The sequence below is a fragment of the Microcebus murinus genome, chromosome 2 (genome assembly GCF_040939455.1).
Source record: "Microcebus murinus isolate Inina chromosome 2, M.murinus_Inina_mat1.0, whole genome shotgun sequence".
Lineage (NCBI taxonomy): Eukaryota > Metazoa > Chordata > Mammalia > Primates > Cheirogaleidae > Microcebus > Microcebus murinus.
The window spans coordinates 103,193,362-103,210,919 of record NC_134105.1 but is presented as its reverse complement, the minus strand read 5'-3'; the positions used below and the strand labels follow the sequence as shown (position 1 = coordinate 103,210,919).

General features: G+C 44.4%; 1 protein-coding gene across 1 annotated transcript in view; it reads left to right on the top strand.

Moving 5' to 3' along the window:
- Positions 1-15,356, top strand: part of KCNN3 (potassium calcium-activated channel subfamily N member 3) — a 163,790-nt gene extending 148,434 nt beyond the window's left edge. Inside the window, exon 8 of the mRNA XM_012767927.3 lies at positions 3,034-15,356. Within this exon, the coding sequence (XP_012623381.2) occupies positions 3,034-3,330 (297 nt within the window). The 3' untranslated portion in view covers positions 3,331-15,356. The remainder of the gene's footprint in view (positions 1-3,033) is intronic.
- The last annotated feature ends 2,202 nt before the right edge of the window (positions 15,357-17,558 follow it).

Genomic DNA, 17,558 nt, shown 5'->3' with positions numbered 1-17,558 from the left:
TCTCCAGCTGTTCAAGGGCCTGCTTCCATCCTCTCCTTCCTTCCTCCCTCTCTTTCTTGCTCCCTCTCCCCCCAACCACACGCCTCCTGTCTCCATGGCAGACTTTGGCAGGCCTCAATCCTGAGAGTATGTGTATAGTTTTAGCCACAGCGAATTGGCCTCATGTTGGCCTTGATTCCAAATTCTCAGAAGAGATGATTGGCCAGGGTGGGCCGTGCGTCCACCCATGATCCAATGAGCTGTGGCCAGGAAGAGGGTCAAATAGAGCACACGTGGCCAGGGGCCCACCCCGTAAGCCTCAGAACTGGCCCAACGAGATGCCCCCAGATGTGTCTCCTATGAGTAGCAATGTTTCCTGTCTCACCTCTTATCCGGCAGGACACACTGTGACTGATGTTCCCTGGGGACATCAGCAAACCTGACTTTCAAGGCTGCGTTTCAGCAGTGCCACCCAGAGCCTGCCAGAGAGATGGGGCCAGGCAGAGCAGACTGGGTGCAGCAGACACGGCAGTTTGGAAAGACGCTCTTGTGAATGGGGTTGGGGAGCTAAGCCATAAATCACCTGGGAGTGAGTTACCTGGAAAGAAAGAGTGTGCAGGAGAGACAGTAAGGAAAGGTCCTACAGAGCCCAGTGGGGGACATGGCGTGAGATCTGGGGAGGAGGTGAACTCTGCCATTCATCCAGTCTTTGTCTTTCCTCCCAGGAGACTCCTGGCAGCAGCTCAGTGTACTTCACATTGGTCCACGTCCCCCTGGCATCCTGTCACCAAGCAACAGGGGAGACAATAATGCCGTGTTCCCTCCCTTTTCTTTCTCTGTGCTTCGCCCTCCTAGCCCACAACCCTCCCACCCCTGCCCTTTGGTCTTCTCTAGATTAAGAATATGGCACGTGGCCTCCTGATATTATTTTCTGTGTTTAATAGCCATCTTATGAGGTAACAGCTGGGGATGCTTGGTCTCTTTTCTCGAGTGCTTCAATTTCTTCAATTGAAATGTAAAAATAATAGCCTGGCGCAGTGGCTCACGCCTATAATCCTAGCACTCTGGGAGACTGAGGCTGAAGGATCGCTCAAGGTCAGGAGTTCAAAACCAGCCTGAGCAAGAGCGAGACCCCCATCTCTACTAAAAATAGAAAGAAATTAATTGGCCAACTAAAATATATACATATATATATAGAAAAAAATTAGTGGGGCATGGTGGTACGTGCCTGTAGTCCCAGCTACTCAGGAGGCTGAGGCAGAAGGGTCACTTGAGCCCAGGACTTTGAGGTTGCTGTGAGCTAGGCTGACACCACGGCACTTTAGCCCAGGCAACACAATGAGACTCTGGCTCAAAAAAGAAAAAAAGAAAGAAATGTAAAAATAATTCCTACCATCTGAGGCTCAGGTGATCAAATAAGATGATATCTGCAAAAATGCTTTGTAAACTATAAAGGTTTTACAAGTGGTAGTTCTGATTATGAATATAGATGAGGAAACCAAGATCCAAGGGAACAAAAGGACCATCCCAAGGCCGGGCAGTTGGGGAGCACCAGCCCTGGGCCACAACGCGGGGGCTGGACATGGGTGCAGAGCTCATCAGGGTGGCCCTGCAGGCAAATAGACCCGTGATGTTGTACATTCCGGGAAGAACGTGTGCCTTGAGGAGGTGCTGTGTTAAGGAAGGAAGCACTTTTCCTTCTAAAGTGTCCTCTCTGAGGGCAGCTGTGACACAGACGGGCCTTCTGCCACCCCCACGCCTCCCCCACAGGCTGCCCCAGTGCGTTTCCTTGTGGGTGTGGAGTCCCTGGGGAGGTGTCACTACACTTTCAGTCCCCCCTCCCCTCCTCTCCTCTCTGGCTCCTCAAATTTTGCCACCTTCTTCTACTCCTCTTTTTTTTCTCTCACCTGATTTCCTGCTCCTTTGGCCCCTGAGGCACAAGTGGTTTCCATGGCTTCCTGGAGTAACTTGAAATTTCAGGTGAAATAGGATCAGGGTGTCACTGGCAGATGACCAGAAGCCCAAAGAGCCACAGTATCTCAGGGGGTGACCCAGCAACCACCAGCCTGGCCCCGTGCCGTCCATTCCCGAACACCTGGGAGGGGGAAGCCTCCCGTGAATCTCTCACCGGAGTCTGAGGTACAGAGCCAGGGAAGCATTTGTTAATTTGCTGGGAGGAGTGTGGCTGTCACTTAGACCAGGACGCTGCAGACCAGCAGGGGACCGCGGGATGTGGGGGAGGAGCCCTGTGAGGCGGGGCTGAGTGCAGGAGGGGGACTGGGGAGCCCCCGCAGGACACCTGCCGGGAGTGAGGGGACCAGGACGGGTCAGAGGGAGAGTATGAACGGTGGGTGTCAGCAAAGAGCTCAGCTGGGTGGAACAGCACTTCCGGGACGTCCCAAAGGGAGGCGCTGTGGACCAGGCAGGGGAAGGGCCGCACCTCGGCGAGGCAGCTCCCTTTGTTAATGACATGTCACATTCTAGCTGCTGTGAGGAATGGGAGGTGGGGGATGCCCCATAACTCATAACTATGTGTCGTTATTATTAACTCCAATTTTATAAAGAAACCGAGGTGGCCTGACAGAGGGCACATTGTTAGTGAGCTGCATGCTTGTACTTGAACCCTGGCCTACTAATTATAAATCTAGTATGACTCTATTGCACTGTCCATTCTCCATGGTGTCTTCTCTTGAATTATTAGATGCCAGTAGCCATGTGAGTTGAGAGGTGGGGTCCCTGTAAGAACGTGAAGACAGTTTAGAGACTCACTCTATTTAAGAAAAAAGGGCCATTTCTTTCCCTTTATACATATTTTCTAATAAAGTGTTATAATTTAAAACTCGTCAGTTTTGTAATAAGAAAAAAATGTGCCACTCCTGCCCCCACCCCCATCTCCGGGAAAGTGAACTGTTTCGTTTCCTCGGCCAGATCAGACACGGCTGGTGTGGAGGGCGCTCCCGTTGAGAAGTGGAGGGTGTTCCATCCTCCTGGTGCAGATACCGGCGTGATGGCCTGCTGTCTCCCTGTCGCTCAGCGCTCTCTCTCTCCACGCAGATGCAGAATGTCATGTACGACTTAATCACAGAACTCAACGATCGGAGTGAGGACCTGGAGAAGCAGATTGGCAGCCTGGAGTCCAAGCTGGAGCATCTCACCGCCAGCTTCAACTCCCTGCCGCTGCTCATCGCGGACACCCTGCGCCAGCAGCAGCAGCAGCTCCTGTCCGCCATCCTCGAGGCCCGGGGCGTCAGCGTGGCGGTGGGCACCACCCACACCCCGCTCTCCGATAGCCCGATTGGGGTCAGCTCCACCTCCTTCCCGACCCCATACACAAGTTCGAGCAGTTGCTAAATAAAACTCCCCACTCCAGAAGCGTTACCCATAGGTCTTAAGATGCAAATCAACTCTCCTGGTCGCTTTGCCATCGAGAAACTCTCAGACCAGGGAACAGAAAGAAGAGAGACCGAGCTAATTAACTAACTCATGTTCATTCAGCGTGCTTGGTTCGATATGCCTTGAAACCAGAAATCTAATCTCTGTTTAGGTGCCTCTACTTGGGAGCGGGAAGAGGAGATGACAGGAAGCGACGCCTCTGGCAGGGCCCTTGCTGCAGAGTTGGTGGAGAACAGAAATCCACGCTCAATCTCAGGTCTTCACGTGGGGGGCTGGGGGGCAGGTGCACTGAAGCAGCCAACAGTGAAGCCAGCCCGGCCGCGGGGCCTGTGGGGATGGGGCCGTGCCAGGCTTGGGGGATGGGTCCCTCACCACTGGGGTCCTTGAGCACACCTCTCTCCTTTCCTTTTGTCTAAGGACGGCCTCTGGATGACAAAAGTAAAAGAGAGCTGCCCACAACTTGCCAAAACGGACATACCCAATTTAGACTGAAAAAAAAAAACAACAACAACAAAAACCCCACAGACAAATAAAAAGCCAGATTTTTCATCCAATATTAATACCCATATAAACCTGTGTGTTTGCAAGCACGTGCGTGTACACACGTGCACGTCCCACGTTCAATCCAGCTCCTTTCTTGTTTGAGCTTAGCCCAAATAAAAAGGGGCCTGGTACCTCACTCTGCACACAGTAGGCACCCTCTAAATGTGTCAGGTTGGTTTGAATCTGAATGTAGGATGCTTTCAGTTCAGGTAATTGCTATTGGCCACATCCTGAGCTTCACTGAAGACGCAGGTCCCTTCAAACACATGCAGGTTGCTTTGTCCCGGGTGTGCACCATGCTTGATTTCAGATGGATGCTGGGCCAAAATTATTGGCATTCCGGAGGGGTAAGCAGGCTTCTAAAAACAACAACAACAAAACAGCTTCTGCAGAGTTTTCTTCTTACATCCAAACAAGCTGTGTTTCCATGGACCAAATGACCAGGTGTATGTATTGGGGGGAGGGGACAGGGGATCATGCAGGTGTATGCACATGTACAAACAAGGGCAACCCAATAACACCTTAGTGAATAGAAGTATGGTTTGGGGATTTGCTGAGCTGTATTTAGGCAGCAACAGGTTTCTAGCCCCAGATGTTAGGAGTACAGAAGGTTCAATGTCCTGACCTGTGAGCTGCTGAGCTGGTAGGAGGAGTGATGGAGAGTGGCCTACATGGTCCCTTATATCTGAAGTCACCTCAAAATAAAATATTGTAAGAATAAAGGGAGCCCTTAGGGAGCCATGTAGGTAAGGTAAGAGGACATAGATTTTTCAGTAGCCTATTCCTACTGTACCATGTTAATCTTGGTGCAAAAACTATTCTAATACATTTCAAACTCCAAGAGACTTCAGAAACATCAAGGTCCAGTGTAGTGACAGGTACTGAAAAATTTCTTCATTGCTCCATAATCTGACCACACGTAACATTTGTGATGTGCAAACCATCATGTTGTTCATCATTTTTTCTTATTTTGAGGTCTTTGATTTTTGCTTGTGGGAAATTAAATGATACTGTATGGAATATTTCATCTGTTTAAGATAAAAGAAAAGGGTTTTGCATATGATTGTCATTTTGGACTTAGCTTTGTCAAAAAGACATTATCTCCCTTCTGAAGGTGGGAGCTTGCTGTGGAGATTTTTCTTCTGCAGCACTGAGTCTTGTCTTTTAAGGATAATGGAATCGCTGGACAGCAAAAAGTAGACAATCTAGAATGAAGGCCACTCTTTTGAGAAGATCTGGTCTCTTGCTAAACCTCTTCTTTTTGTCTCTTGCTATTGCTGCTGTTCCTTTAATGCTCTGTCTTCTTAATGGTTTGTCTTGATAACTCCTCTGAGCATTTTCATTAGTTGTTTTGCATACCAGAGATGCCACACCTGCTGTTGGCTTTTTATTTTTTTACTTGCTCTTTTAACTACTGATTTTCTGAAAGATCCCTCCCCCCATTTTTTTTTTAATGTCCCAAGAATGGTGCTCCTGTTTTCAGTGACAGTTCAGCTGAACATGTAAGCAAATGTATAAACGGATGAAATAACCATGCAGTTTCTTTGTGGCATTAGTTCCATTGCACAAAGTGGAGACCACTGATGGGTCAACCTAAGTGTGCCAATCCTGATCATTTAACCTACTGCCCTCAACTGTTAATTCTGATTCACCCCTTTCATTCTGCTGTAACCCTGGGATGCGTGTGTGTGGGCGTGGGTGAGTGCACATATGGGGATTTAGTCTCAATTTCAAATAAATGACATGCAAGATTCCACTACCACTCCTCCTGCCCAAAAGTGTGCACAGACTCCAACTTATCCATTGAGGTCTGTGAGTAAGTCTCCTTTAACCCATCATTGATGCTCTTACTTAGCTAAACCCCAAAGGCCAAGCTAGCAACACTAGTCAAGGGGGTGGTTGGAATTATTTCCAGTAGCAGTAGCTGCTGGTTATCCTAGAAACACACAGCATGACTTGACCTATTGGTAGTGCAATAGCTATAGGTGGTTTTTATCCTTGGCAAAAGAATACTTATTCCCCCCCCCCCAAATAAGTGATCTAATCTGCATGTTGATCCCACAATGGCAAATGGAAGGTTACTTCTCTGTACTAGTATTTCAGTTTTATGTGGGAAAGTTACCCATTTTCCTGCAAGTACAATCAACCCTTGATGACTTAGGTATTGATTATCTTGGGTGTAGCTCACCCACATTTTCTTCCTACATCTTTTGGTTAATTCCACTGCACCTCAGCATCACAGTCAGATGGGAAAAGGGGTCAGGTGGATTCCCCTGCCATGCCTTCTTGTACCTAATTTTCAAGTTTGGTAGTGGAGGAGGTTTAATTATCTACTCAAGAATTGGCTGTATGTAAAAATTATTAATTATGGTAACCTCACTCCAATACTGAACTAATTGAGTTATGCCCACTCCTGGAAGGCTGACCCCATGGCAGAGCCCCTACTATAATATTTCTGATAACTTAGTGACAGGTAGAAGCACTCTAATATTCCCTAAAATATCTAGACACTTGAATTAGAAACACAGAGCCACCCCCTCAAGCACTCAAGCCATATCATAGCTTCAAGTACTGTAAAGTCAGGGATGTACTGTGATACTTTAAGACCACTAATCTCAGTGGAATTTCAGGACATAGCATCAGTTGGTAAATTATACCAAACTAGGGGCTCACTCCTCCTTAGATTGAAGTCCAAATAAAAATCTGCACCTTGGGATCAAAGGCCACATATGTGTGATCATCATCAACAAATTGCCATAAAGTGTCTATGAACGCTCTTGCCATATTCATAATATGTACTTCATGATGTCATATCTCTAAAAATGCTTATACAATCCAAAATAACAAAAGGGGGAGTTCCTGATTCACCACTGATGATGGTCTGACCTCAGTGAGCACCAGTGGTCTAACAGCAATCTTGTAAATTAGGAGATGTAGAAAACGGATGTGAAAGTAAATTCTAAAGTGTTGAGCATGTGCAAGCTATTGTTATTCTTAAAGGCCAAGAGGGAACAGCATTGAAGAAAAATTATTTTACTATATTGGGGGATTTCCCCTTAAATTTTCAGTAATTTTCTTGTGAATAAACAATCATGGAAAAGAAGAAAACTAGTGATACAAAATCAGAATAAACAAAAATTAAAACTGGATCCATATCTTTGGCCGACTACCTTATAACTCAGTTTCTCTGTACTTAAAAGTTAAGATAATAGTTAATATTCTTTTTTTGTTTTGTTTTGTTTTTGAGACAGAGTCTCACTTTGTTGCCCGGGCTAGAGTGAGTGCTGTGGCGTCAGCCTAGCTCACAGCAACCTCTATCTCCTGGGCTCAAGCGATCCTACTGCCTCAGCCTCCCGAGTAGCTGGGACTAAAGGCATGCGCCACCATGCCCAGCTAATTTTTTCTATATATATTAGTTGGCCAATTAATTTCTTTCTATTTCTAGTAGAGACGGGGTCTCGCCCTTGCTCAGGCTGGTTTTGAACTCCTAACCTCAAGCAATCCGCCCGCCTCGGCCTCCCAGAGTGCTAGGATTACAGGCGTCAGCCACCGCGCCTGGCCAATAGTTAATATTCTTAAGTACAAAGTCTTTAATAGAGAAAAAAAGGAAATCACTATTGTCATCAGCAGCAGCCCAGACTGACTCTATCTAGTCTACACTTTGAGGTTGCACTTGAATGCAGTCAATAGTTACCAAAAAGTAATTGTTACATATCAAATTGGTAGTGAAATCAGAAGGGAGAAATATGGGATTAGCACATAGTTCCAGAACCTTCCTCCTCCTCCAGAGTGTAACTCGGCAAACTGCACCCCAAATTAAGAATCAGTATTTCATCCCAGAACAAATGGTGTTGCTACTGTCACAGTACCACATCTGAGATACTGTGAGGTCATTGCACTACCAGTAGGTTATTATTTTTAAGTGACTACTTCTGAATGCTAAAATATGTGCCCAGTTTTATATGGTCATTCTACTTCCCTGAACATTTCTAGAAGCAAATTAAGGATCCGTTAGTTGTCATTTTGCTATCCTATTGACTCTGCAGTGTTTGATTTCAGTACCTTAGACAGCTATCTGGTGGCTTCCTGGTAGCGTGGAACAGCCCCTTCTCTCCCCCTGCAGTCACTGGGCTTGATGACGCCCTGGACAGTCTCCCTTCCTTCTCTACTGCCACCAAAGCAAACGTAACGGGAGTGGGATCAGTGATACCAGTATTATAGGGATAGCAATATTAACTGTCTAACTGTGGTAGTAGGAAGCTTGTGCCAGGCTGCATGAATAGAAATTAACAGTAAACTCTTGTCAGACAAGTAATATATAGATTTTTTTTTTTTATTGAAACAGACCACAGCTTCTTAAAAAATACTTAGTGCAATGGTATATAAGTGTATACAGATAGAAAAAAAAAATAACTGTGATCATTTTGTTTTACACCATTACTGGAAACACCCAAACATGAACTGGAGTTCCCTCTGAACAAAACCATTGTCAAATCTTCAACATATGACCTCCAAATCTAGGTGCCAAGTGCCCTGCGACAGTTGTTTACACGCCTGAGAAAGGTATTCTGGAAGCTGTAATCTTGGGCTATGTGTTGGACTATATGTTGAAACAAACAAAAGAGACGTCGTGACCAACCAAGCTGGTGGAGGAAAAGCACAAAATTCAACACCAACCTGCAGTTAGGATCCCAAAGAGATGTTGACACTTACAGCCAAAAAAACAACAACAGCAAAAAAGCCCCAACAAATATAAATCTGATGGGAACAGCCAACGTCCAGCCTCACAGAAGGAGGACAGGGAATAAACAACATTCTCTCCCTGTGTCATATGTCTCAGTGTTTGAATCTCAACCAGGAATGATCCACCTTCATCAGACACATTTTTTAATGGCGCAACAAATCAATTTTGGTCCCAGACTCTTCATTCTGCACTGGCCACAAGAGAACAACAAAAGAGAGCGACAGGATATTTAATGGAGGAAACATTTTCATGGCAAACTCAGAAACTGAAGTGTTTATTATATTCAGAATCAGACAAGCTTCAATATGAATTTGCATCTTGCCTCTGTACTGCTTGCTATTTTTTAACGATAGGAGAAAGCATAACAGTTTATTTTAAATATGAAATATATTGCTATATTATAAAATATATTGTAACTTTCAATTAACATTTTGTATCAAACTAGTGTTTAGCAGGTCTACTGACAGCCTGCTCTCCCAACAACTGTTTCTGAGTACACATCACTGTTAGTGATTGCCTGACACCCAGACCAAGGGTCTTCGCACTACAGCCTACTGAACTGCCATATTCTAATTCTCCACGACTGAGTATTAGAGACAAAAGAACATTATTCCAAGCTTACAAGAATAATTCTGCCCTAAATTCTATCAAGCCATTTCAGAAGAGATTTTAAAAGCCATCACTCCTTTAGTAGCTGTGCAAAGCCAGTTTAATAAAAGTGCAGGCTCTTGCTGTATAAATCCAAAGGCCCGTTCCATAAATTATATACATCTCACATTCAGCCAGCCAGTTTTCCTTTGGCAATGTCAGAACTGGGCATAAGGAAGAGTCCTGTTTTCCTGTGACTCAAAATACTCAAAATTCTAGGCATTACGGGTTTCTCTGTGTAAGTAAAACTGAGACTGGAGTTCCATCTACACAGGGCCCTAAGAAAGCCCAATGTGCAGATGTGCTTTTCTGAGTTGGCAATACCCTGGCAGGAACACGGTTTCCATATGTTTATCAGCACCATGGGGCCCAGCTCCTAAGGGAATGATGGGAGGAGGAGCAGGACATGCATAGCCAAGAGCCGGGCTGCCTTTTCTGCTAGTTTCCTCTAGCTGGGAGGAAATAAGGAGTTTCAACTGAGATGTTGTTCTTTACTGCAAAATCAAACAGCTCAAAATCCACTGCCCTCCTTCTCTCTATAGCGGCCAAGATACACACACATGTAGGATTTCTCGGTCTCCTCCTTTGAATGACCAAGGCGCTATTTCTAGATGAAATCAGTATGTATTTGGCTACAGAGCGAAGGTTTCCTAGAATCAGTGAGCCTCCTGTGTGTGAGGACCCTCACTGGCATCACTTTGGTGCAATATTGCACAGGTCCAAACCAAGTCGCGTCAGGGTAGACTTAACTGAGCCTCTTCCCTTCACAAACTCTGAAAATTCCCATAGATTTACAGATAGCATAAAACAACAGGTTTTCTCCTGGGGAAAAAGGTAGAATGCTCTCAAATTTAAATTTATTTGGGCTTAAATAATGTAGCTAAGGCTTGGGCCTTAATGGTATTAGTTACTCATGCCATCTGAAAGAGAATATCTAAACGCCCAGCTTCAATCTGCTTCTGCAGCTGACCCCTAATTTGTACGCAAGTTTTATTTTTAAAGAGGGTAAATTCTCTCAGTGTCTGTGTTACCCCTCAGTTACATGGTAAGCTGAGCGCCATTAAAGACATCAGAACTCCGGGGCACCTGTTTTTAGCAGGTGTTTTACTCACTGGATAATGGAAATTAGCTTATCCTTAGTTTTACAATCGACTGATGAATGTACTGATGGTAAGTGATTTATTTTGTAATACTTTTATGCTACTAAATAGAACTATCTCTTTGGGCTTTTCCTTCTAGCACTTCTCTAAGACTTTTACATTTATAGAGAGCAAATACATTCTGACCTTTCCCCTCAAAGTTATGATCAGTATAGAATCAAGGAAACCAAAACAAATTCCTAATTTGAGGAAAGCAGACCTCTTCACAGTGATTGGAGTATATGGCTATATGCTAACCCTCGGTACTCCAAGAGTGGTCCACAGACCAGAAACATTGGCATGACCTGTGAGCTTGTTAGAAATGTAGATTCTCGGGCCCCACACCAAACAAACCTTCTTAATTAGAACTGGCATTTTAACAAGACACCCAGATGATAACCAACCCCATTAATAGTTACGGAATTAAACCATTTCTTCCTTGAGTCTCATTCACAGAGTTATTTGTTCATGTAAAGGTCCTGTGTGGTCATAAGGATAAAGACAAATGCATCCTAAAATTGCACTTGAGGTCACATAGCTTGGATGGTGTACATAAAACACAGTAAAGTCAGAAGAGGCAGTCTTTTTCCAGTCTAATGTAAAAAGCGCTCACTTCATAGCCTTGAGCCACCTCAAAGCCCCTTTTGAGGTTTTTCGTGTTAGCCTATGCTGGCAGGGCCACCAGGATATCAGGTGGTGCCTCAGGGCAGGTCCCCGGAAAGCTCCATGGGTTTCTGTTCAGTGCGGTGGTGCAGAAATAGCTGCATTTCTTGATCCTTGTGTTCCCTCTTTAGGAACTCACCGTCTCGCCAGTAGGAGCTCTCCTCCCCTAGAGGAAACTAGCAAGAGAGGTTAGTTTAACCACTGAGAAACATTCCCAGTCCCTTTTTAAGCCAACTCTCTCATTCATGGCACCAATCAGAGACACTCAAAAGTGGGCAAGGAAGGATGTGAATTCTGATGTTGGCGCCATAAATTGATATGTACCCAGAAACAGTTATGTTCTAAATTAATGGCTTTAACCTGTTCATTGTAAAAGTGCCTTGGACTTCAATCTAAAGAGGTCAGTATAAATATGTATGTGTGTGTGTGACGTGTATGTAGGCAAATATTTACATCTTTATACATACATAGGTGCACACACATACACCTGCACATTCATATATAATATATACATACATATATAAATGCTTCATAATATATCATATTCACATAGTCACAGCTCCATCTCTTTTGTCTGGTCCTATGTTTATTTGTTTAGTGAGACCTTTACATAGAGAGGTTCTATTCAGAACATCGATGTATTTTTTTGTTTGTTTTTTACTTTTTATTAAAAAGGTAAAGGATATTAAAAAAAAAAAAAAAAAAAAAGTCAAGTGCCTGAAGGTTTTGAATGGAGTTATGGTAAACTTTCTCAGGTCACCAAAGAGGAAACTGACTTTTTCCTTTGGGAAACATTTTTTCTGTTTCAGTGACTTTGTTTTCCCTTGGTGGAAGCGCATAAATAAGAATGGTTAAAGTGTTTTTGTAAGTTTTATTTTAGTCCATTTCTGTGGTTCCCATAAGGCATCAGCAAAAATTTTGTTCAGTCTAGTGCCCAGTGTTCTCCGCACATCAGCACCGGAAGGGCCCGGTCTTCGCATGCTATGCATGGTTTTGTTGGCATTGCTATTGTGTTCCTTACTAAAAGAAGGCAGACTAAATCACAGGGAATGGAATTTAAATCAGCTCCAAATACGGCTTTCTTTCAGTAATGCACACGGGAGGAGGACGGGCGGGGAGTCTTTTTCCCTGAAGCAGATAGGAGCCTGTGTCCTAGAGGGCTGGCAGAGGGGCCCCAGAGAACTCTCCAGAGCTCCATGGGCCCTGCCTTTCTACAATAACACAATCGCCTATGGGAATCAACCTGTCTCTATCCCAGCCAAAGGTCTTCTCTTGCTATGGTGAAACAGCTTTATGAACCAACTCTCCCTGGTTAGAAGTCCCCAAAGCTCCAGAAGGATGCCAGGTTTCTGTTGCTGTGCTCATGAGCTCAAGGACACATACTTCTTCAAACCAACTAAATCTCTCTAGCTCCCTGCCCCTGTGGTGACACTCTCACAACAGCCAGGGCCAAGTCAGAGAAGTAATGCCTTGTATACAGTGTCAATCAGAAGACACACTGCAAAATGTCAGAGGGGACCAGAAAGACAACAGGTCTCCCCGGGCTGTCCTCACGGCTGCAGGCACAGTTACGGAATTGTGACTAGGAAGACTGGGCAGCCAGGGGATGGGAAATGAAGTTTCCAGGTTGGTACCCCCATACCCTCACTTTCCTCCCCATGGACTTTTCTGTAGCTCTAGACAAAAACATTATAAAAATGCAACTTAGGTGCTTTCAGAAAGAGTGTCTAATACTTGGGGACTTTCTCTAAGTTGGTAGACCTGTAAAAACATTTTAAAAAATATATTTAGCTGTATTTCTACTACTGTTCATTCCTTAAAGCTCTCTCCCAAAAACTCCATATGAATGGATACATTTACCAACTCAGTGATTACTAAATAATGATACTTTATACTAATAAATAGCAGTACCTTTCATCTAAGGACCTCAAATGCCAATAAATTAGGAGTCACCCTGTAGGGTGGATGACAAATATTATTCCCATGATTCCAATGGGAGAACTGAGCAGCAAAGGACTCGGCCTAGTCAGGAGTTACATTGAAAATACAACCTAGGATTTCTCAGCACTTTTTAGGAGTGAATGGAAACCTAGAGGCTTAAATTCTACTGCTGGTCACCACTGGACGGGTAGGATCCAGGGTGTGTGTTGACCACATGTTGTCAAGATCCAGGCTATGGGCATTTGGAATGTAAGCGGTGGGCTGGTGAGAGGGCGGGAGGGTCTGGGGGGGAGACTGCATTTTCTTCTTTGTGCAAAGTATGGGAGTATGACATTGAAAGTGGGCTTATTTACGGCCTTCCCCAGTCCCTTTGAACTGAAGCTGGAGATAACGGGCATTTTTAAAAATGTTATGGGATATGCTGATACAACATGATAGCATTAAATAAAAACAAGAAGGGAACTGACTAAAACCAAAAACCAAAAAAGCAAGTGGCTGATTTCCTTTCATTTTATCTTCTTCCTTCCCGATGTCTACAGTTGTGAAAACAGGAATTTTTAAAGAAGGAAATCTTAATTTAGATCGGAAACAGAGTCCCCTGGAAAAGGTTGCTTCTTTAAGCAAGGCCGGGATTGTCCTGGTTTAGTGGCAGTGTTGACTCAGGAGATAGGCCCCGCCAACAGGAAGACACATGAAAGGGTTTGGTACCTAACCCAGTTTTAACAACCAAAAGAGGACTGTTCCTGAGGTGAATGGCTGTTCATCAATGAGAACATCCAGACACATTGATGTGTGATAAAGCAAACTCGCAGCCTATGTTCAAATAAAGTATCAGGCAGCCAAACACCACATTCGTTCCATTTATCTGAGCAGAAGTTCTCAGCATAATAGAAATCACCTCAGAAGCTTTTGAAAACAGCCAAGCCAGTCTCCTCAATCCCTGGAGACTCAGAAGCAGAGTCTGGGTGACACCTGGGCACTTCCCTGAAGCGCCACAGGTGGTTCTAAGGGACACCGGTGTTGAGCATCGCTGATCAGCCTGGCCCAGCTCCCCCTGGGGTCCCTGCCCTCCCTGGAGGCGGCAGGGAGTGGGGAGGGGGGGCACGGATTTTTATAAAGCGATGGTGATTAGCTCAGTGCTTCATTCCTTTTCATCTTGCCCTCGTTTCTCTTCAGCCCTGGGCCCATGAATCCGTGCTAATTTGCATTCAGGCTGGCTGTATATTGGCAAAGGAGACGCTGCAGGTTATTTTCACTCACACCGTATTTCTCTGTTTGGCTGCGGAGACTTCTCTGGCTTCTCCTGGCATGCAATCTGTCTGGGCTCAAAGTCTTGCTTTGGCCTTAGCTCTGGGTGCGGATTGGGGGAAGGCCATTTCTGACATTTTTCATTAGGCAAAAAAAAAGTTAACATTTAAAATAACACGTTGTCCTTGCTAGCAGGTATCTCGCTAAATCTAACCCCAAAATAGGGTAACCTGCTGTGTTACACTCATTTATCGTTTCCTAACTATATTTAACCATTAAATAAAGTTTTGTCTCCTATAATAAGAAAACTTGACCCATTATTACACTCTGCATAACTGTGAAAGCTGGAAAAACAGGACGTTAGAACTCAAAGGTGGGCCCAGTTCTCCAAAATAGATAATTCCGCTAAATTCAGAATTCAGGGGGACTCTGAGTAAGAGCGCCCCCTGCAGGCCAACATAAATAGGGCCGTCTGAGGGAAAAGGAACCACCTCAGGCATTCCAGGGGAAGAGGCTCATTTGTATATCTGTCCAAAAAAAGGTGCTAGTACTGTGTGTGTATGCAGGTGAGAAGGGCAGGCCATACCTGTTAGAGCTATTCAGCTCAGTCATGGCCCTCGCCTTACACATAGGACATGGAGGGCCAAGAGAAGCGATTTGCCCAAAATCTAATGGAGAATTAGAGGCAGAAATTAGTTGGAACTCTGCCGTGCTGCATTGAGAATGCCTTCTGGGCTGATGTAGCAAACAGAAGCCTGCCCAGGATCTCTCCCTGCTCTTCCTAGATTCATTCTCATGTAGGAGTCAGTTATCGATTTTGCAAACGTTAGCAAAAAGAAAAGGCCTTGCTTTCCAACACACACGTTCGCACACACACGTACACATACACATGCCACATTATCAGGCTGTCACTGAAAAACAAAGATATGCATATTGTGACTGGTTAAATTAATTCATTATGTATTTTATATTCCAGAGGCATTGATCATTTTCAAAGGTATCTGCCTTTAGTTTAAAGAATTTACAGCTAATACTTGCAAAGCTACAAGAACCCCTACTGATTAGGAAACATTAGATTATTAAAAGGATGTGATTTTATATCCAGCATTACAGTGGATTATGCTAATGATGGTCAAGGTTCTTAATCTTCATTGCAGTCACCACTGCAAATAGTACATGAAGATTAGCCAAAATTAGCTTAATCTGATTGTAGCGTGAATTTGAAATTTATACTTTAGTTTTTCTGAGAACAGGTCACATTTAATATCATCTCTTACAATGCATTCCAGCCCCCTGGAAACCAAAGGTGGAAAACACGAATGTAATATGTTACCGCTGCCTACGGGCGATTTCCTCTTTACTTAGGTAAAGCTTCTTTCCAAATCTGTTCTGCCTCCTACTTTCAAACACTGGGGTATCACTTAAAAGCAATCAAGTATTTCTCAAGAAAGAATGCATACAGCAATAGGGCACCCACACCCCAGTCACTCATCAAGGGAAATGTCAGGTCTTCTGTAAGTGCCTGTAAGCTGTGATTCAATTGCCCTTTCTGCGAACACCCTCCTCACCTCCCACCCCTTGGAATGAGAAGGTAGAGATATAGCTCATCCTGAGCTTCAGAATTTAGGAATCCAAACCAATTCACTCTTAGGATTTCCTAGAGAATTTTTCCTCAGAATAACAAAGCAATGTTTACTTGACTTACAAATTTGGGAACATAGGACCCTGTTTGGTTTCGATTCAATTGAGAAAATGCTCATCTAGCGTTGTCAGAACATCAACAAGAAGAACTGACATCCTCACTTCTTTACTTGGGAAGATGGTGTGAGAAACCTATGGAGAACATTTATTCATTATCTCCACAGCACCCATTCCCCAATTCTCTAGCAAACAGTACATAAATTTTTCTCTAGTGAATTTATCCTTTCCCTGTCTCCATGATGCACCTGGGTGGGATTAATCCTACTTCCAGAACCATGGTGGGCCATGGCAGGCTTAGGGCAATCAAAGCACCTCATCACCCTAGCCAAGGGATGGGTGCATGGCCCAAATCAGGCCAATGGGAGCAAATGAATCCCAGGGCCCAGGGCTTGAGCTGAGGCTACTGGAAAATATCCTCCCCCCCACCCCCCAGGAAAGTGTGGTATAAGAATCTGGTCTGAAGCTGCTGCAGCCATTTTGTTTCATGAGAGGGCGGCGGGGTTGACAGAGGGCTACTATGTGGAACATGAGGATGAACCCAAGACCACCAAAGGCAGAGGGGAGAGGAGAGAAATGGGGATCTTATGTGACATAAGAAATATATATTGGGGCTTTGTCCCTGGTTCTTGGCACAGAGTTCCTAAATCGCTTATAATTTCCTGAGTGATAGGACCATCTTTTGTTCTAATGACCTGACTCTTAGTAGGCTCATGGTTAGCTTCAGGGTGAGGGCTGGAAAAGCCAAGCCTTGATTAGGAGCTTGGAACCTTCATCCCCCTTATACCTCCAGTCTCTGGGGAGGGGGAAGGGACAGGAGATTGAGTTAATAATTGGTCTCGCCTATGTGATGAAACTTCCATTAAAACACCCTGAACAATGGGGTTCAGAGGGCTCCCAGGTTGGTGAATGTATCCATGCACACCCCAGCTCCGTGGGACAGAAGCTTCTGTGCCTGGCACCCTTCTGGCTCTTGCCCTAAGTAGCTCTTCACTCTTTACCTAGTCATTCGTATCCTTTATAAAATTATTTATAATAAACTGGTAAACACAAAGTGTGTTCCTGAGTTCTGTGAGCCATTGTTGAACCTAAGAAGGGAGTAGTAGAAAGCCCTGATTTGTAGCTAGTGAGTCAGAAGCATGGGAGGCTCGGGGCTTATGACTGGCATCTGACGTGGGAGGCAGTTTTGTGGGACTGAGCCTTTAACTTGTGGGGTCTATGCTAACTCCAGATAGTTTGTGTCAGAATTGAATTGAATTTTTTTGAACACCGAGTTGGTGTCTGGAAAATCAGAGATTGGTTGTTGGTGTTGGAAAATACCCCACCTTGGTGACATCCTAGGAGCCACTGAATCTTCTAATTACCTGAGCCAGGAACTTTGTTTTATATTGAAGCTGTGTGAAGGTGAATTTTCCATCACATCCAACATAAAGACTCCTGATGGAGAAGAACCAACCTCTAGACACATGTCGAATCTCCCAGAGGAGTAATCAGAATAAGAATTAAAGAGAAATGCCTATTAAGTATTTCTGACATTTAAAAAGTTTAAAACACAAAAATTA